Here is a 15,630-nt window from a genome sequence, read left to right as displayed (position 1 = left end):
ACACACACACACACACACACACACACACACACACACACACACACATTGTATGTCAGATGATTCTCTATAGTCTATCCATAAATTTGTGAGAAGTCTACCAAAATTAAATCAAAAAATTCTATTAAAATACATACTTTTCATAATTACTTAGCTTATGACACAGGAGATACTCTAATATCCCTCCCATTTCTTCTCTCCTCCCCATTTTCATGCCATCATGCCAGTTTGGGTCATTTTTTCTCTTCAGTGTAGCTATATGAAGCTGTATGATGGGTCTCCTGCTGCCTAACCCATGTACTGTCATGTAAACTATCCAGAAGCAGGATCTAGAATTGTCATTCATTTTATCTGCAAACATCTCCTACAGCTTTCCATGGCTGGGGTCTCCCAGCTGAGCCTAAACACCCAAAAGTTGCATGATCTGCCGGGATCAATCACTACATCTTTCATTTATATTCAACCACATTCATTTTCCATTTTTGTTGTAGCATGTACACAAACAAAAATTGAAAATGAATGTGGCTGAATTTGTGATTTATAACAAATAAATTGCTTATAATTTATAAATAAATATACATACATCTATGCTGCATGTTTTTTTTTTAAGCAAATGAGTCATGCAATCAATAAATTGTACAGGCTACTAGTTTGTAAATAAAGTCCAAAGTCTCTGGTATACAACAGCCCCTACAAACTGCCTGAAATTTATACATCCAATCTTGTTTCTCCTCAATCATTTTCATTTACCTTCCATTCAGCTAAAACAGGATTACTTGTGTTTCTCCCCGAAGTGCTCAGAATTCTCTAAAAATGTATGCCTTTGTTCTTGCTGTCCTCTTTACCTTCAAACCTTTCTTTCCTGTCATTATGTGTCCAAACTCTCAAGTTCAGTTCAAATTTCCCTCTACAAAGCTTCCCTAATCCTATCCCTGCTGGAGGCCAGAAGGGTCTGAGTATCCATGGTGCTTTATCAGTACCTCCCCCAGGACAGTGTGACTTTCTGCCCTGTGTCATTCAGGCTCATGTCTAATCTCATTGTTGGGTGGCAAACTCCCTCAGGTCAGCATCTGTCATGGATACCTTTTCCCAGCTCACATTTCCTAGATTTCTGCAGATGTAAGTGACAGAGTCAATGTCACCTGGTATGTTATTCAAATGCAGTACGAAAACAAAAATACTACAAACAAAAGTGCTACTGTGAGCCATTAATCTTTCATAGAATATTTAAAATTTCATAGTAAGTCACATCTCCTCTATGCATTTGCTCTTCTAGGAAAGGCATCAGTAAATACCTCTATTTGTTCTGCTACGGGCTGTTCAAACACATTTGCCAGTTTCTGCAGAATGATGTATTTGTTGTCGGCCAGTGATGTAAACAGCACTTTCAGATCATTCTAAGGAAGAAGGCAACAGGAAGACTCAAAATGAGTAACAGGGAATTCAAAATACTTGTAAACATAACAGAGATTCTTAGAAATAATATAGAGGCATAAAAGTTTAATTTACAGGAGAACCAATACTGTGCTATGGGAAAGTAAAAGGAACTGGTAACAACTCACTTATGTGCTAGAACTGACTCCTGAAGAATTTGTTACCCAAAGTATTTTCTACGTAGTAAAAATGAAGTTGAAGCATACATGTAAAAAGCAATACTTGTCACCCTAATCTCATTACATCTGAAATAAATGAGTACATTCAAACACTGCACGGAAATATTATGTTAATGGCTCTTATCTAGAGAAATAACCTATAGGTATTATCCTGGTTTGGAAACAGTATGATTCTTAAGAATCCTACGATTTCCATTTTGCTCTCTCTTCTGCTCTCCTCCCTCCCTCAGTTTCTTCTTCTGTCTTTGAAGAATTTGCACAAGCTCTAAAAAAGCCATTCAGAAATTTAAAAAATAATTATCATCTATGATGACCAAAAACATGTGAAGAGACAACACAGAAATATCTTGGTAGGTATTTTGTTCAAAAATATTACTCATTTAAATGTCCAAATATATTTATATTGAGTTAGATTTGTACAAAAAGGAGATAACTATTAGAATTTTGGATGAATAATAAATTCAAAGAATATTTAAACTGTAAAAAAAAATTGGCCAGGTGCAGTGGTTTACCTCTGTAATACCAGAATTTCTGGTGTCTGAGGCAGATCACTTAAGGCCAGGAGTTCAAGATCAGCCTGGTCAACACAGTGCATCTGGTATCCACAAAAAGGTATTTTTAAAAAAGGTGGACACAGTGGCATGCCTGTAGTCCTATCGATTCAGGAAGCTGAAGCGGAAGGATCCCCTGGGTCCAGGAGTTTGAGGTTGCAGTTAGCTCTGATCGTGCCACTACACACCAGCCTGGGTGACAGAGTGAGACCCTGTCTCAAAAAAAAATTACCAAAATATTTAATTTTTTTCTCTGAAATATCAACAAATAAGTTCTATTTCATAATAGTCAGCAAATATATATTCATCAGAGGTTAAAGCTCAACTCATGACATCTTCACCAGGGGCTAATCATGCAACATGCAAACATTCTAACTGTCTAATGAGAAGGATAATCGCAACAAGGAAGAAAAACATCTATAAGGACATGTGAAGGCTTTATCATGCAAATGCAGAGCTAAAAAGCAAAATAATGGGTGCATTATACAGTAAAAAATATAAAATTGAAAATATAATGCTGAACATGAGAACTAGAATAGTTACCACTAACCAAAACTCAAACCAATCTGCAAGCCTAGTGGCCTAAATACGAAATGTGAAATGATAATAACAGCTCTGGAAAAAATACTAGAAACAATAGTTTTACATATGAGTTACTAGGTCTGTATCATTCAGCTGTGTTCAGGGTAAGGTCATGTGGGCCATTAAAACTGTCACATATTTATCTGTTTTTAGTGTTTTTTTTCTTTGCGTGTGTGTGTGTGTGTGTGTGTGTGTGTGTGTGTCTGTGTGTGACACAGTTTTGCTCTTGTTGCCCAGGCTGGAGTGCAATGGCATGATCTCGGCTCACCGCAACTTCTGCCTCCTGGGTTCCAGCGATTCTAGTGCCTCAGCCTCCTGAGTAGTTGGGATTACAGGCGCTGACTACCACGCCCGGCTAATTTTTATTTATTTTTTTGTATTTTTAGTAGAGAAGGGGTTTCACCATGTTGGCCAGGCTGGTCTTGAACTCCTGACCTCAGGTGATCCACCTGCCCGGTCTCCCAAAGTGCCAGGATTACAGGCATGAGCCACCATGCCCAGCCATTTTTATCTGTTTTTAAGCCTAGAAAAAGATGTCGTGCATTCATCTGAACAGAAGCCTGCATTATCTACATATGTATGTATAAGGACATTGGTCCATTTAATCTAAATGAGTGCCTCCCAGGTTCATGCAATTCTTCTGCCTCACCCTCCCAAGTAGCTGGGACTACAGGCGCACACTGCCATACTTGGCTAATTTTCTGTATTTTAGTAGAGACTGGGTTTTACTGTGCTGCCCATCTGGTCACAAACTCCTGAGCTCAGGCAATCTGCCCACCTCAGCCTCCTAAAGTGCTGGGATTACAGACATGAGCTCCAGTCCCATTTTTGTTTTCAATGGCATATTTTCTCTCTTAACTATGTTCTACTCAGGGTAATAGGAAACACAGAGTTCACATTTCTGCAAGTCAGACTAATTATTGGGAGAGACTAGTCAAGAAGACAGTAAAGCAGAGAATATGACTGATTTTAAAATTACTAAATGAAAACTTATGAGGTGCTAGTGAATCACATGGATATTGATATTTTCTTAAAAGTAAAAATGCAAAGAATGTAACTTTTTGTATTATTACACTTGTGATAGACAGGACAGTTAAGGTATCTCTATATTAAAAACATAAAATACATCATTGTTTTTCTTATAGTCTCTGGAATTATCGGCAGGGCAAAAAAGGGGCAGGATTCTAGTCATTGAGAAACAGATTTGTAGAAAGTTTCAAGCTTTAAAATCAGTTGTGCCCAGGCACAGTGGCTCACATCTGTAATCCCAGCACTTTGGGAGGTGGAGGCTGAGATTGCCCCATTGCACTCCAGCCTGGACAACAAGAGCAAAAGCCACTCTCAAATAAATAAATAAATAAATAATAAAATAAATAAAATCAGTTGTGTTGCCTCACTCGTTCATTAAAGAATTCTTTCAGGCCGGGTGCGGTGGCTCATGCCTGTACTCCTATTGTTGGGGGGTGGGGGGGGGGGGGGGGGGGGGGGTGGATCACAAGGTCACGAGTTCAAGACCAGCCTGGCCAATATGGTGAAATCCTGTCTCTACGAAAAAAAATACAAAAAATTAGCCGGGCATGGTAGCGCATGCCTGTAGTCCCTGCTACTTAGGAGGCTGAGGCAGGAAAATCGCTGGAACCTGGGAAGCAGGGGTTGCAGTGAGGTGAGATCACATCATTGCATTCCAGCCTGGGCAGCAGAGGGAGACTCCATCTCAAAAAAAAAAAGAATTCTTTCATTCATTTTCCAATTTTTAAAATAATTTGAAATACACAATCATATATTTGGGGAATTTATTTGAGGTTACATCCATGGGTAAAATTTTTAAGAATACAGGATGATTCATAATTGTCTTTCTTGTGATTCCACATATGTAACATACATCTAAGTAACATTTATGCATCCTTCCAAATAGTCTTTTTGGTATAGAATAATGTTAGCAGTCTGGCAAAAGCTAATCCTCAAACGTTAAATGCAGAATGAAGGCATGCCCTTCCAGTAACTGCTGAGCAGTGACAGCATACCAGGTGTTTGGTGCAAAGTAAAAAAAAGGAAAAAATAAAAGTTTGTGACTTGACCTTTAATTATGTTAACATAGGAAACATTCTCTCAATTAAGTTGGAACACAAATACTTTGAAATGTCTTTCAGTTCGTGAGCTGGCCACCAACACATAGAAACTTGTTGGCAGAAGAAAAATAGAGAACGTGATTCAAAGCGAATTCCATGATTCCATGTTCTTCTCTTAGATCCTTAAAACAAAATAAGTTCCAGAGCATTCACGCTTAATTCGTATTTTGCTGTGCCTGGTGATAATTACTGATAAAATTTTAAAGTATGAAAGTACTAAAGACACTAAATGCAATTCACAAAAAATATGGGGAATGAGAGCAAGAGGGACTGACTGCTGAGGAATTTGGGGATTCTGACTTGAGCATCTGAGGGGCAGTAACTAACTGTGCCACTGACTCACAGACAAGACTGGGTTGCTGGTGGCAGCATTAACTGGCAAAGGACATTGGATAAAATTTAAGAGATTGAGCTGGGCACTGTGGTTCACATCTGTAATCCCAGCACTTTGGGAGGCTGGGGTGGGCAGACCACTTGAGGTCAGGAGATCGAGAGCATCCTGGTCAACATGGTGAAAGCCCATGTCTACCAAAATACAAAAAAAAAAAAAAAAAAAAAAAAAAGAGAAAAACTAGCTGGGCATGGTGGCATGTGCCTGTAGTTCCAACTACTTGGGAGGCTGAGGCAAGAGAATCACTGAACCGAGGAGGTAGAGGTTGTAGTGAGCCAAGATCTCACGCCACTGCACTCCATCCTGGCAACAGAGCTAGACTCTGCCAAAAAAAAAAAAAAAAAAAAAAAAATACCGTTTTGGAAAAAAAGACTCTGCTGAAGGCTCACATTCTCCATCTCTCCTGCGATCACCCTAATATGGTAAAATACAGAAAATATTCTTTGAGTAAAATCCTGCCTTTAGTTTTTAATGGTTGAGTAACACTGAAGTAATTTAATCTTTCTCTTGGTTTTTGATCCTATATCTCTTATAATACTACTGTGAATAGCAATAACAGTAACAAAATTTGCTGAGTGCTTACTATGTATCAGGCACTGTTCAGAGTATTTTAAACACATCTTAACTCACTTCATCCTCACCACAGTCTATGAGGCAATTAATATGAGTATGATTTGATAGTTGAGGATATCAAGGTTCAGGAAAGTCAACTGCTAAAGTTACACAGCAGTAAGTGACAAAGCCAGAGTTCGAACCCAGGCTGTTAGCTTTGGAGACTACATTTTCAATTTTTACTGCTCTGACTTTGCAAAATTAATATTAGAATAATGTTTGCAGGATGTTGCAAAAAATATTAGAAAACATTTTGTGAATAAAAAAATGAAACTCGAATGTTTGTGATAGTTTTACTCCGTGGTTTTAAGAATGTAGACTGCCAGAAGGGAGTGGAAATTTGTGCCTCTAAATGAATGTCTAGAAAATTCTGTGTTTCTTGGCTAATGCTACATTTATTTGACATTTTGTAGGATTTTTTTTTTTTTTTTTTTTTTTTGCAAATCAAAATTCTACATCAAACTCTTGGCCCTAACGACATGTCTCTATTTTATAAATCTTCCATGTTGTTTAAAAATAACATTCAATTAGCACTTAAGTATTCCCAAAAGGTGTTTTTTATTAGGAATGAAAAATCAGCACTAAAAGTTTATCAGCAGGTTTTGCATTTGTTCCAGTATATAGTCATAGGAAAAGTTTCCTAAGCATGCAATAAGAATTCTAATATGGGGGCCAGGTGCAGTGGCTCACGCCTGTAATCCTAGCACTTTGGGAGGCCGAGGCCAGCAGATTACCTGTGGTTGGGAGCTCAAGACCAGCCTGGCCAACATTGTGAAAATAGAAAAATCTCTACTAAAAATACAAAAAATAAGCCGGGCGCAGTGATGCGCAGTTGTAATCCCAGCTACTCTGGAGGCTGAGGCAGAAGAATCGCTTGAACCCGGGAGACAGAGGTTGCGGTAAGCCGAAATCACACCACTGCACTCTAGCCTGGGCTACAGAGTGAGACTGCATCTCAAACTCTACCTGTGTTAAAAAAAAAAGAATTCTAATATGGGGCTAACAGGCACTAAATCTGATGAGTTAGGATTGGAAAGTAATGTAATACATTTTAACACAGGTAGAGTAGTTAGACCACAGCCACTTTCAAAGACTCTTAGGTACCAGAGTCTATGGCCCTTTCTATATTCCAACATTTTCTGCATATTCTTTTTTTTTTTTTTTTTATAGTAGAGACAGGGTTTCACCATGTTGTCCAGGCTGGTCTCAAACTCCTGACTTCAAATGATCCACCTGCCTTGGTCTCCCAAAATGTGAGGATCACAGGTGTGAAGCACTGCACCTGGCCATTTTCTGTGTATTGTTTGGCAATGTTTTTAAACTCCACTATTACCAACTAAAAATTATAATCAGCCATAAATTTGACTTTTATTGATTAAATTTATAATTCTATTCAGTCCTTAGCTTGAAGTGGGTGGTTTTCTCAACATTCCTTTTCTAGGAGCATAAAATCTTTAGTTTCTAATTCTTTAATTCAACCTTCTTCATTTTCTACAATGCTCTTGTTCTTCACGATGCATTTAAAAAAATAACAACCAAGTTTGTAACACAGATTTGTGACTGACTACTATTGAATATCTAGAGAATGGTCAAGTATCCTTTGATAATGTTTTACTTACTTGGAAATTTAGTATTTGCTGAAGTCTTTCTTTCATCTGATGACATCGTTGATTCACTACTGAGTCTAGCAAGGATAACCTGCCCAAGAGACAACCCAAAGTATCTTCAATAACATCTCGATTATCACCATTCTCAGGAAAAGCTTGGGAAAACAAGTGCTTGTTCTTATCCATTTCTTCAGACATTTCCTTAATATCTTTGGCAAGAATCTAGAGGTAATAAAAGAGCATTTTTCAGTGTTTATATATGTGAATTGATCTGCAAAGCAAGTTATTTTCTCATAGAGAGTCAACTAAATCTCTCTGACTGCTTAGTAATAATTAGACCTAAGACAACTTGAACCTCTTTCAAATACTTCTATACATTTTAGGCAAGTTGCTTTTGAAGAGATTTCTCTCAGGGACTTTACCTCATTCACTAATCATAACGAGCACCGTAAAGTGCTATTTACGAATTTGGTGCTTTTTTAAAGCATGTGTTTCATGTTTGGAGGATCTGTGATACATAACAGTGCTTCTACAAAGTTTCCCATTTCTCCCTCTTACATACACAAAACAAAGAATGAAAATACAAAATATAAATATCGCTGAGAGGTTTCTGCATTTAAGCAATTATGTTCTGCATTATTAGATTTGATTTATGTCTGACTTTCTTTATGCATAAAATTAATTATCCTATCAAAATGTCAAGTGCTTTGTAATGTTATACACGCACAGGCAGGAACTACAAACTTACCTCTTGGTTGAAGAGACAAGTTTCTGTTTCTTCTGGCAAAAGCGCTGTGGCAACAAATAAATGTTCTTCAACATCATCCAACCAAGTAGAGGTAGCTGAGACCCCATCATACAACTTCTGCTCCAAGTGTATACTCTGCCTCTTTGTCCCTCCACTCTGGGAAACACACAACAGGGACAAATAATCAATTACAGCATTTTGAGAATCCAGAAAAAATATCAGGATGGAGCCGGGCACAGTGGCTCACACCTGTAACCTGAACATTTTGGGAAGCCAAGGCAGGCAGATCAGTTGAGGTCAGGAGTTCAAGACCGACCTGGCCAATATGGTGAAACCCCATCTCTACTAAAAAATACAAAAATTAGCCAGGCATGGTAGCATGTGCCTGTAGTTCCAGCTTCTTGGGAGGCTAAACCACTTAAATCCAGGAGGAAGAGGTTGCAGTGAGCCCAGATTGTGCCACTGCATACCAGCCTGGTTGACAGAGCAAAACTCTGCCTGGAAAAAAAAAGAAAGAAAGAAAGAAAAAGAAACAGGATGAGACACCAGGGTCTAGTGGCTCTTTGTTTCCACACTCATCACTAGTGTTGGGTCTCAATTCATGCTCGGGGTGGATGGAACAGCCTCACAGAGGCCAGGTAAATCAATACAAGCAAAACAAGATTCTTATAAACCAAGCCAAACACACTGAAAACACGGCCCTACCTGGGATGAAACCTCCTCGAAGGCTTGGTTCAGGCCATCCAGCAAAGATGTAACTGCAGATTTATCTTGGGTTGGCACGTCCCCTTTGTACAGTGGCACACCAGACAAGAGTCGATTCGGCCTGCTATAGAGCTGTAGACAAACAAGGACTGCTTGTTGAAGAGCACATGCGTGATGTCCCCGCTTTCTCATTTGGAAATGCACACTGAAATAGATGCTGGAAAAGCTGTCCATACCAAAATTTCTTCTAGAGAAATATAACTTCTACAGCATTACATGTCCACTGAACACAGTGGCCAGATGCATTAGCGTCAATGTTTCCATGGATGGATTTTTTTTTTAAAGCAATGGAAAAAAGATTCTTTATTTTATAAAATGTTTTATTACACAGGAGGAGGAAAAAATGTTTTATTACACAGGAGGGCAAATATAGTTAACAATAACATTTCATATTTCAAAATAGCTAGAAGAGAGGATTTTGAATGTTCTCCACAAAGAAGTGATAAATGTTTGAGATGATGAGCCTGCTAATTACCCTGACTTGATCATTACATGCTGTATACATGTATCAAAACATCACGCTGTGTACCAGAAATATGTACAAATATTATGTGTCAGTTAAAAATAAAATAAAACAGGCCAGCCACTATGGCTCAGGCCTTTAATTCCAGTACTTTGGGAGGCTGAGGTGGGCAGATGATTTTAAGCCAGGAGTTCAAGACTGGCCTGGCCAACATAGTGAAACCCTGTTTCTACTAAAAATACAAAAATTAGCTGGGTGTGGTGGCACATGCCTATAATCCCAGCAATTCAGGTGACTGAGGCACGAGAATCGCTTGAGCCCAGAGGCAGAAATTGCACTCCAGCCTGGGCAACAGAGCAAGTCCCTGCTTCAAAAAAAAAAAAAAAAAAAAAAAAAAAAGAAAGAAAGAAAAAAAAAGGTGACACTATAAAAAAAGAAAATTAAATTAAAAGGTGTCTTGCAAATTTTATGAAATAAATGACATTAAGACATAAGTAAATTAGAAACAGAAAAGATAACAGACATTGCTGAAAATGGAATCACTGACAGAGAAAGCTTGCAATAATCAGATGAAAAGTGAATGCAAATTTTAAAAAGCAAAGATCAGTACAACCAAAAATAAATCAATAAGTATAGAAAAAAGATGATCTAACACAAGGATAATTGATGTCCCTGAAGCAGAGATATAATAAATATAGCATAAAATACATCTAAATCATACCAAAAAATCTCTAAAATGAATAAAAAAGCAAACCTTGATTCTTAAATATTAAAAAAAGCACATTGTGTTATAAGAAAAATATGATAGCAGAAAAGTCAACATCAGACATAGCCTAGATAAGCTGTTGAAACTTGAAGGACACTAAATCATTCTTCTGGTATCCATACAAAGAACAAAAAAAAATAATAAGGGGAAAAATAATAAACTGATGTTAGATTTTTCTAAGGCTTCATTCAATGCCAGAAGATGAAAACCAATATAGATACAAATTCTAAAGGGATGACAGAAAAATCTCCATCAAATACAGAGTCAACTAACTGATATTCCCAAACAAGAAAGAACCTGAGTTTTCCTAAAAAAGTTTCTTAACAATGGAATTAATACCTGAGAACTGGATCAAAATAAAAAATGTAGGAATTAAAGAGATATCATAAAGGGATTGGCTATGAGGACTGATGATTTAAAGATTAAATTGATTTACAGAATATGGGAATTGTTACAATTGTTCTTTTTCATCTTTGTATTTGGCGGCATTATGTGAGTTATTAAAATTAATGCATGTGGTTTTTCAAAATAATAGAGTAATTTTTCTTAAATCAACTAATTAAATAAGAAAGATGTTAGCAATCATAAAAATATCTTATCACAGCTTTCCTCTCAATTTTTCTTCTCAGTTTTAGCAGTGCCTATTGTGAAATAATCCATCCTAAATACCAGACCTAGACTGATCTCTTTGCTTTCAATACTAACCCTATCTCCCTTAAACTCTTTTAGGTAAAAATATGGCTCCCCAATAAGGGCAATGATATGGTCTAGCATTCAAATGGGTGACAATGTTTCCAATCAAACTCAGTCTCCTTTTTTTTTTTTTTGAGACAGAGTCTTGCTCTGTCATCCAGGCTAGAGTGCAGTGGGGTGATCTTGGCTCACTGCAACCTCTGCCTCCCAGGTTAAGTGATTCTCCTGTCTCAGCCTCCTGAACAGCTGGGATTACAGGCATGTACCACGTCCAGCTAATTTTTGTATTTTTAGTAGAGACAGAGTTTTCCCATGTTGGCCAGGCTGGTCTCTAACTCCTGACCTCAGGTGATCCACCTGCCTCAGCCTCCCAAAGTGCTGGGATTACAGGCGTAAGCCGCTGTACCCAGCCATCAATTTCTTTTGACTTTTCAAAATACCTCCTCACCTTTCAGTCTGCCTACTCATGATCCTGTAAATATGCCAAGCCCATTACCCATTGCAGCTGGGATATCCACCACTCAGCATCCCCTTAAAATCTGCTACTTTATGGTCAGTGCTCATGCCTATAATCCTAGCACTTTGGGAGGCCAAGGCGGGCAAATCACCTGAGGTCAGGAGTTTGAGAACAGCCTGACCAACATGGAGAAGCCCCATGTCTTTCAGAAAAAATACAAAATTAGCTGGGCATGGTGGTGCATGCCTGTAATCCCAGCTACTCAGGAGGCTGAGGCAGGAGAATCGCTTGAACCAGGGAGGTGGAGGTTGTGGTGAGCTGAGATCGCACCATTGTACTCTATCCTGGTCAACTTGAGCAAAACTCCATCTCAAAAAAGAAAAAAAAAATCTGCTACTTTAAGTTCCACACCTATTATAGCAACTTTTGGCTATTTTTTCTTAACCTTTGTTTCCTTTGAATTCCTACTTATGGATCCTATCACAGTTGTCTAATTTTTTAAAGACATGTATGAGCTATTTCCTTATTTGGGTTATAGGTTCCCAGAAGCAGGAGCTGTATTTGACCCTGAAGCCAAGTGGGTTGCTGTGCATGGAAGCACTAAATACACTGGAAGTGAGCAGATTTTTAAAAATTGCTCTAAGAGGTTAGTGCCTTTTGACCTAGTGAACTTTAGGCCAAAATGTGCCTGTTCTTACACATGAAAATAATAAGTATTTCTAGGGTGCAAAACTGCCATTAAGGTAGTATGAAAGAGGAGGGACTTAGGTAACAGATAGGTCTGCCTCCTGATTCCAGATTCACTCTTCTTAATCCCAAGACCCTCCGAAAGTGTCCAACCTCGCCAAGCCTGTTTCTAGGTCTTGACGAGGTTGGAGATAACCTTGACCTCACCACAACATTGCTAGCTATGTTAACATATAAAACTCAAGATGGGTTCATTATAAGATCACTCTCTTTCTTCCTGGAAACTGAGAGCTAAATTGCTTCTTCCCTTCCTTTCCTTACACCTTTTCACACCACAGAAAGGAAAACAATCTATGAGGCACTTTGTGCAAATGACCAGTGATTGCGGAAACAAAGCACTCAGATGCAAAAATGTCATTAAAAATGAACATTCAATGATTTTATTTCTAATCCAAAGGCAGGTGAGACACCACATGAACCTAAACTTGAACAGTCCAGGTTTTATGGAATGTCAGTGGAGCAGGGCAAGGTTCGTTCAGTAAGTCCAGCACAGAGGATGCTGGAGTGTCAGCCCCAACTGAGAGCAAAAGCAGCTCCTGAAGATCAGAGCAAGTAATGGATGAGACCTCCTGGAGGTCTATAGATGCCGGATGACTCACACAGGTGCTTTGTGAATGGAGAGTAATAAACAAGCACGGAATCCAGAAATATCGTAGATTTCTCTAACTTAAAATAGTCAGAAGACTCCCGTCCCTGATTGAGAACTGTCCATACCTGTCCTATTCAAAGGATTTGAGGGATACTAGAACATGAAGGGAGAGCTAGTAGTCAAGTTCAGGAGATCCACATCAGAAATGAGGAATTCTAGCTAGGAGTCTGGGGGACACTTTATCAGGGATTTGAGGAAGGAAGAATTAAAAAACAGGCAGGAGGTCCACACAAAAAGTATAGGGCACCATTTTCCATGTGGTGATTCTGGGCCAACTGCCTCCAGGAATACAGTGTTGTAAGTTTCTCAGGGCAGAGCTGGTAGCTATTTCTCCAGACAGAGGTAAAGAAGCCTCCTGGCCAGAGAGGGAAAGTGAGGGGGTAGAAAGTTCAGGAAAGCATGTGCTTTTATAAAAACAGAATAGAAAGCATGGCTCTGGGCCGGGTAGGGTGGCTCACGCCTGTAATCCCAGCATTTTGGGAGGCCGAGGCAGGTGGGTCACGAGGTCAAGAGATCAAGACTTCCTGGCCAACATGGTGAAACCTCGTCTCTACTAAAAATACAAAAATTAGCTGGGTGTGGTAGCTTGTGCCTGTAGTCCCAGCTACTCGGGAGGCTGAGGGAGGAGAATCGCTTGAACCCTGGAGACGGAGGTTGCAGTGAGCCGAGATTGCACCACTGCACTCCAGCCTGTCAAAAGAGCGAGGCTCCATTTCAAACAATAAAAATAAATAAAAATAATAATAACAAAAAAGGAAAGTATGGCTTGGAGAGACTTATACATGGCTACCCACAGACGACAGGACACCTCATGACTTTCAGACCAGCAGTCCCTAACCTTTTTTGGCACCAGGGATTGGTTTCCTGGGGGTGGGAGAGATGGTTTTGGGATGAAACTGTTCCACCTCAGAGCATCAGGCATTATATTCGCATTAGGAGCATGCAACCTAGATCCCTCGCATACGAAGTTCACGAGAGGGTTCACAGTCCTAAGAGAATCTAACGCTGCCACTGATGTGACAGGAAACCGAGCTCAGGCAGTAATGCTCACCTGCACACTGCTCACCTCTCGCTGTGAGGTCCAGTTCCTAGCAGGCCATGGACCTGTACCAGTCTGCAGCCTGGGAGTTGGGCAGCCCTGCTTTAGAGCATCTCCTTCTATTTAATCCTGGCAGGTTGTGCCTGCTTTCTAAAGCCTACTTTGTCAGCTCCAGCCCTTCCCTCCTCCAATTCACTGCAGTTATTGACACCTTTTGCTTCTGGTTCAGCCTCTCCCAGCCCTTAAGCTAGTTCCGGCCAGAGCAGAGAGAATAGCAGCTTCCTTGGGAAAGGTTTTAGAATTCACTCTGATAATGCTGGGACTTGGAATGAGCCTAGATGGATGCTGCTGGCTCAGGACAAGGGACTAGTCTTGTAGCTGAAGAATTCCTCTGGGTCACAGCTGTGGTAGGCATCCCAGGCTGGCTTGTGTTCCTGACTCCCTCATTTGCCCTCTAACTTTCTAATTCCTCTGTCTCCCAGTTGTTCCCTGGCTTCTTCTTACAGTGAAGTAATAGCCACTGCCTGGACCCATCTGTTACTGTCTTCAGTTCCCTTGGATTTGGCATGCCTAGTAGAACCAAGAACGACATCACACAGGATCCCTCCCAGGAACCAGCCTTGCAGATGGGCATAACTATTCCAGCTGACCACTGGCTTCGCCTCACTTCCCTAGACCCACCAGCGTTCCAATATGTTTCTCATTAAGAGCTCCTGAAAATATTAAATACTGGAAGGAGCAATGGAAAATAAGATGGCCTCACTATTTAGTTCCAGATTGGTGGAAATCTTTGTCCTAGATGTCCATATTCTCGATTTGCATTACTTTTTCAAGTTTGCAAAACGAACAAAAACAAGAGGGCACTTAAAATGTAATGGTTTAGGCTAATAAGGCATCAGATATTAATCATCTGAGGAAAAATATTGTCTAGAAATCAAATTTTCACATATAAATACATAATTATGAAGGGAAATGTGAAGACTTGTTAAGGAAAATGTAGACTTTCTTAGACTTGTTAAAAAAATGTAGAGTGAAAAACTGGTTTCATGTCTTAGTTTGAAATTGATCATGAAAATTAAGATGATTACAGTTATAATCCCTCAGCATAAACTCCAGATCTTTTATATAAGTTAATATATAATATAAAATGTTTAATACCACTTGTTCTTGTTCCTGTTCCAGAACATTCTGTAGTAGTTTCTGCTTGGTACTAAATTCTTGATGTAGGCTTTCCCATTTTATTCTCATCTGGTCTTCAGCGGATGACTTCTCCCCTTCCATCCCCAACTCCTGGGATAACACATCAGGTTTTTCGCTATTAGAAGAATAAATAGTCTAAGTTTACAATGTGCACAAAAAAGTGATAAGACAGGCAACTTATTGTCTGTACCAGACCTGGCTTCTCAAAGGAAGCAAGATTACCTTAGTTATTAGCTTACACTTTGAAAATAACAAAAATATTTAGGCTGGTCAAAGCAACTACATTCTTATTCATTGATAACTAAACCATGTGCAGAAGAAATACTTAAAATACACTGAATAAAAATAATTGCAACATTTAGAATCAAAAATTACCGCATGATTACAGACTAGCATCTTTTGACAAATAGCAGAAAAGTTAGTTTAAAACTTTAAAAATGTGTTAGTCTAGGGAGAGTTATGACTATGAATCCAGAGAAAATACAGGACACAGGAGGGCGGTGCAGGACACAGGAGGGTAGAACAGAACATGGAGGGATAGCAAAGGACCTGGGAGGAAGTACAGGACACAGAGGGATAGTACAGGACCTGGGGAGGAAATACAGGACACGGACGGATAGT

General features: G+C 39.3%; 1 protein-coding gene across 19 annotated transcripts in view; it reads right to left on the bottom strand.

Annotated features, from left to right (window-relative positions):
* Positions 1–15,630, bottom strand: part of SYNE1 (spectrin repeat containing nuclear envelope protein 1) — a 411,505-nt gene that overhangs the window by 126,244 nt on the left and 269,631 nt on the right. For all 19 annotated transcript variants that reach the window (XM_032258772.1, XM_032258777.1, XM_032258767.1 and 16 more), the window contains 5 exons: positions 14,968–15,124; positions 8,936–9,067; positions 8,231–8,386; positions 7,495–7,704; positions 1,293–1,394 (listed from right to left, as the gene is read on the bottom strand). In XM_032258772.1, the coding sequence (XP_032114663.1) occupies positions 1,293–1,394; positions 7,495–7,704; positions 8,231–8,386; positions 8,936–9,067; positions 14,968–15,124 (757 nt within the window). The remainder of the gene's footprint in view (positions 1–1,292; positions 1,395–7,494; positions 7,705–8,230; positions 8,387–8,935; positions 9,068–14,967; positions 15,125–15,630) is intronic.

Source organism: Sapajus apella, unplaced genomic scaffold, assembly GCF_009761245.1.
Source record: "Sapajus apella isolate SASKATOON/1434 unplaced genomic scaffold, GSC_monkey_1.0 scaffold105, whole genome shotgun sequence".
Classification (NCBI taxonomy): domain Eukaryota; kingdom Metazoa; phylum Chordata; class Mammalia; order Primates; family Cebidae; genus Sapajus; species Sapajus apella.
Note: the sequence above shows the minus strand (reverse complement) of the source record. Positions and strands in the feature narration are given on the sequence as shown.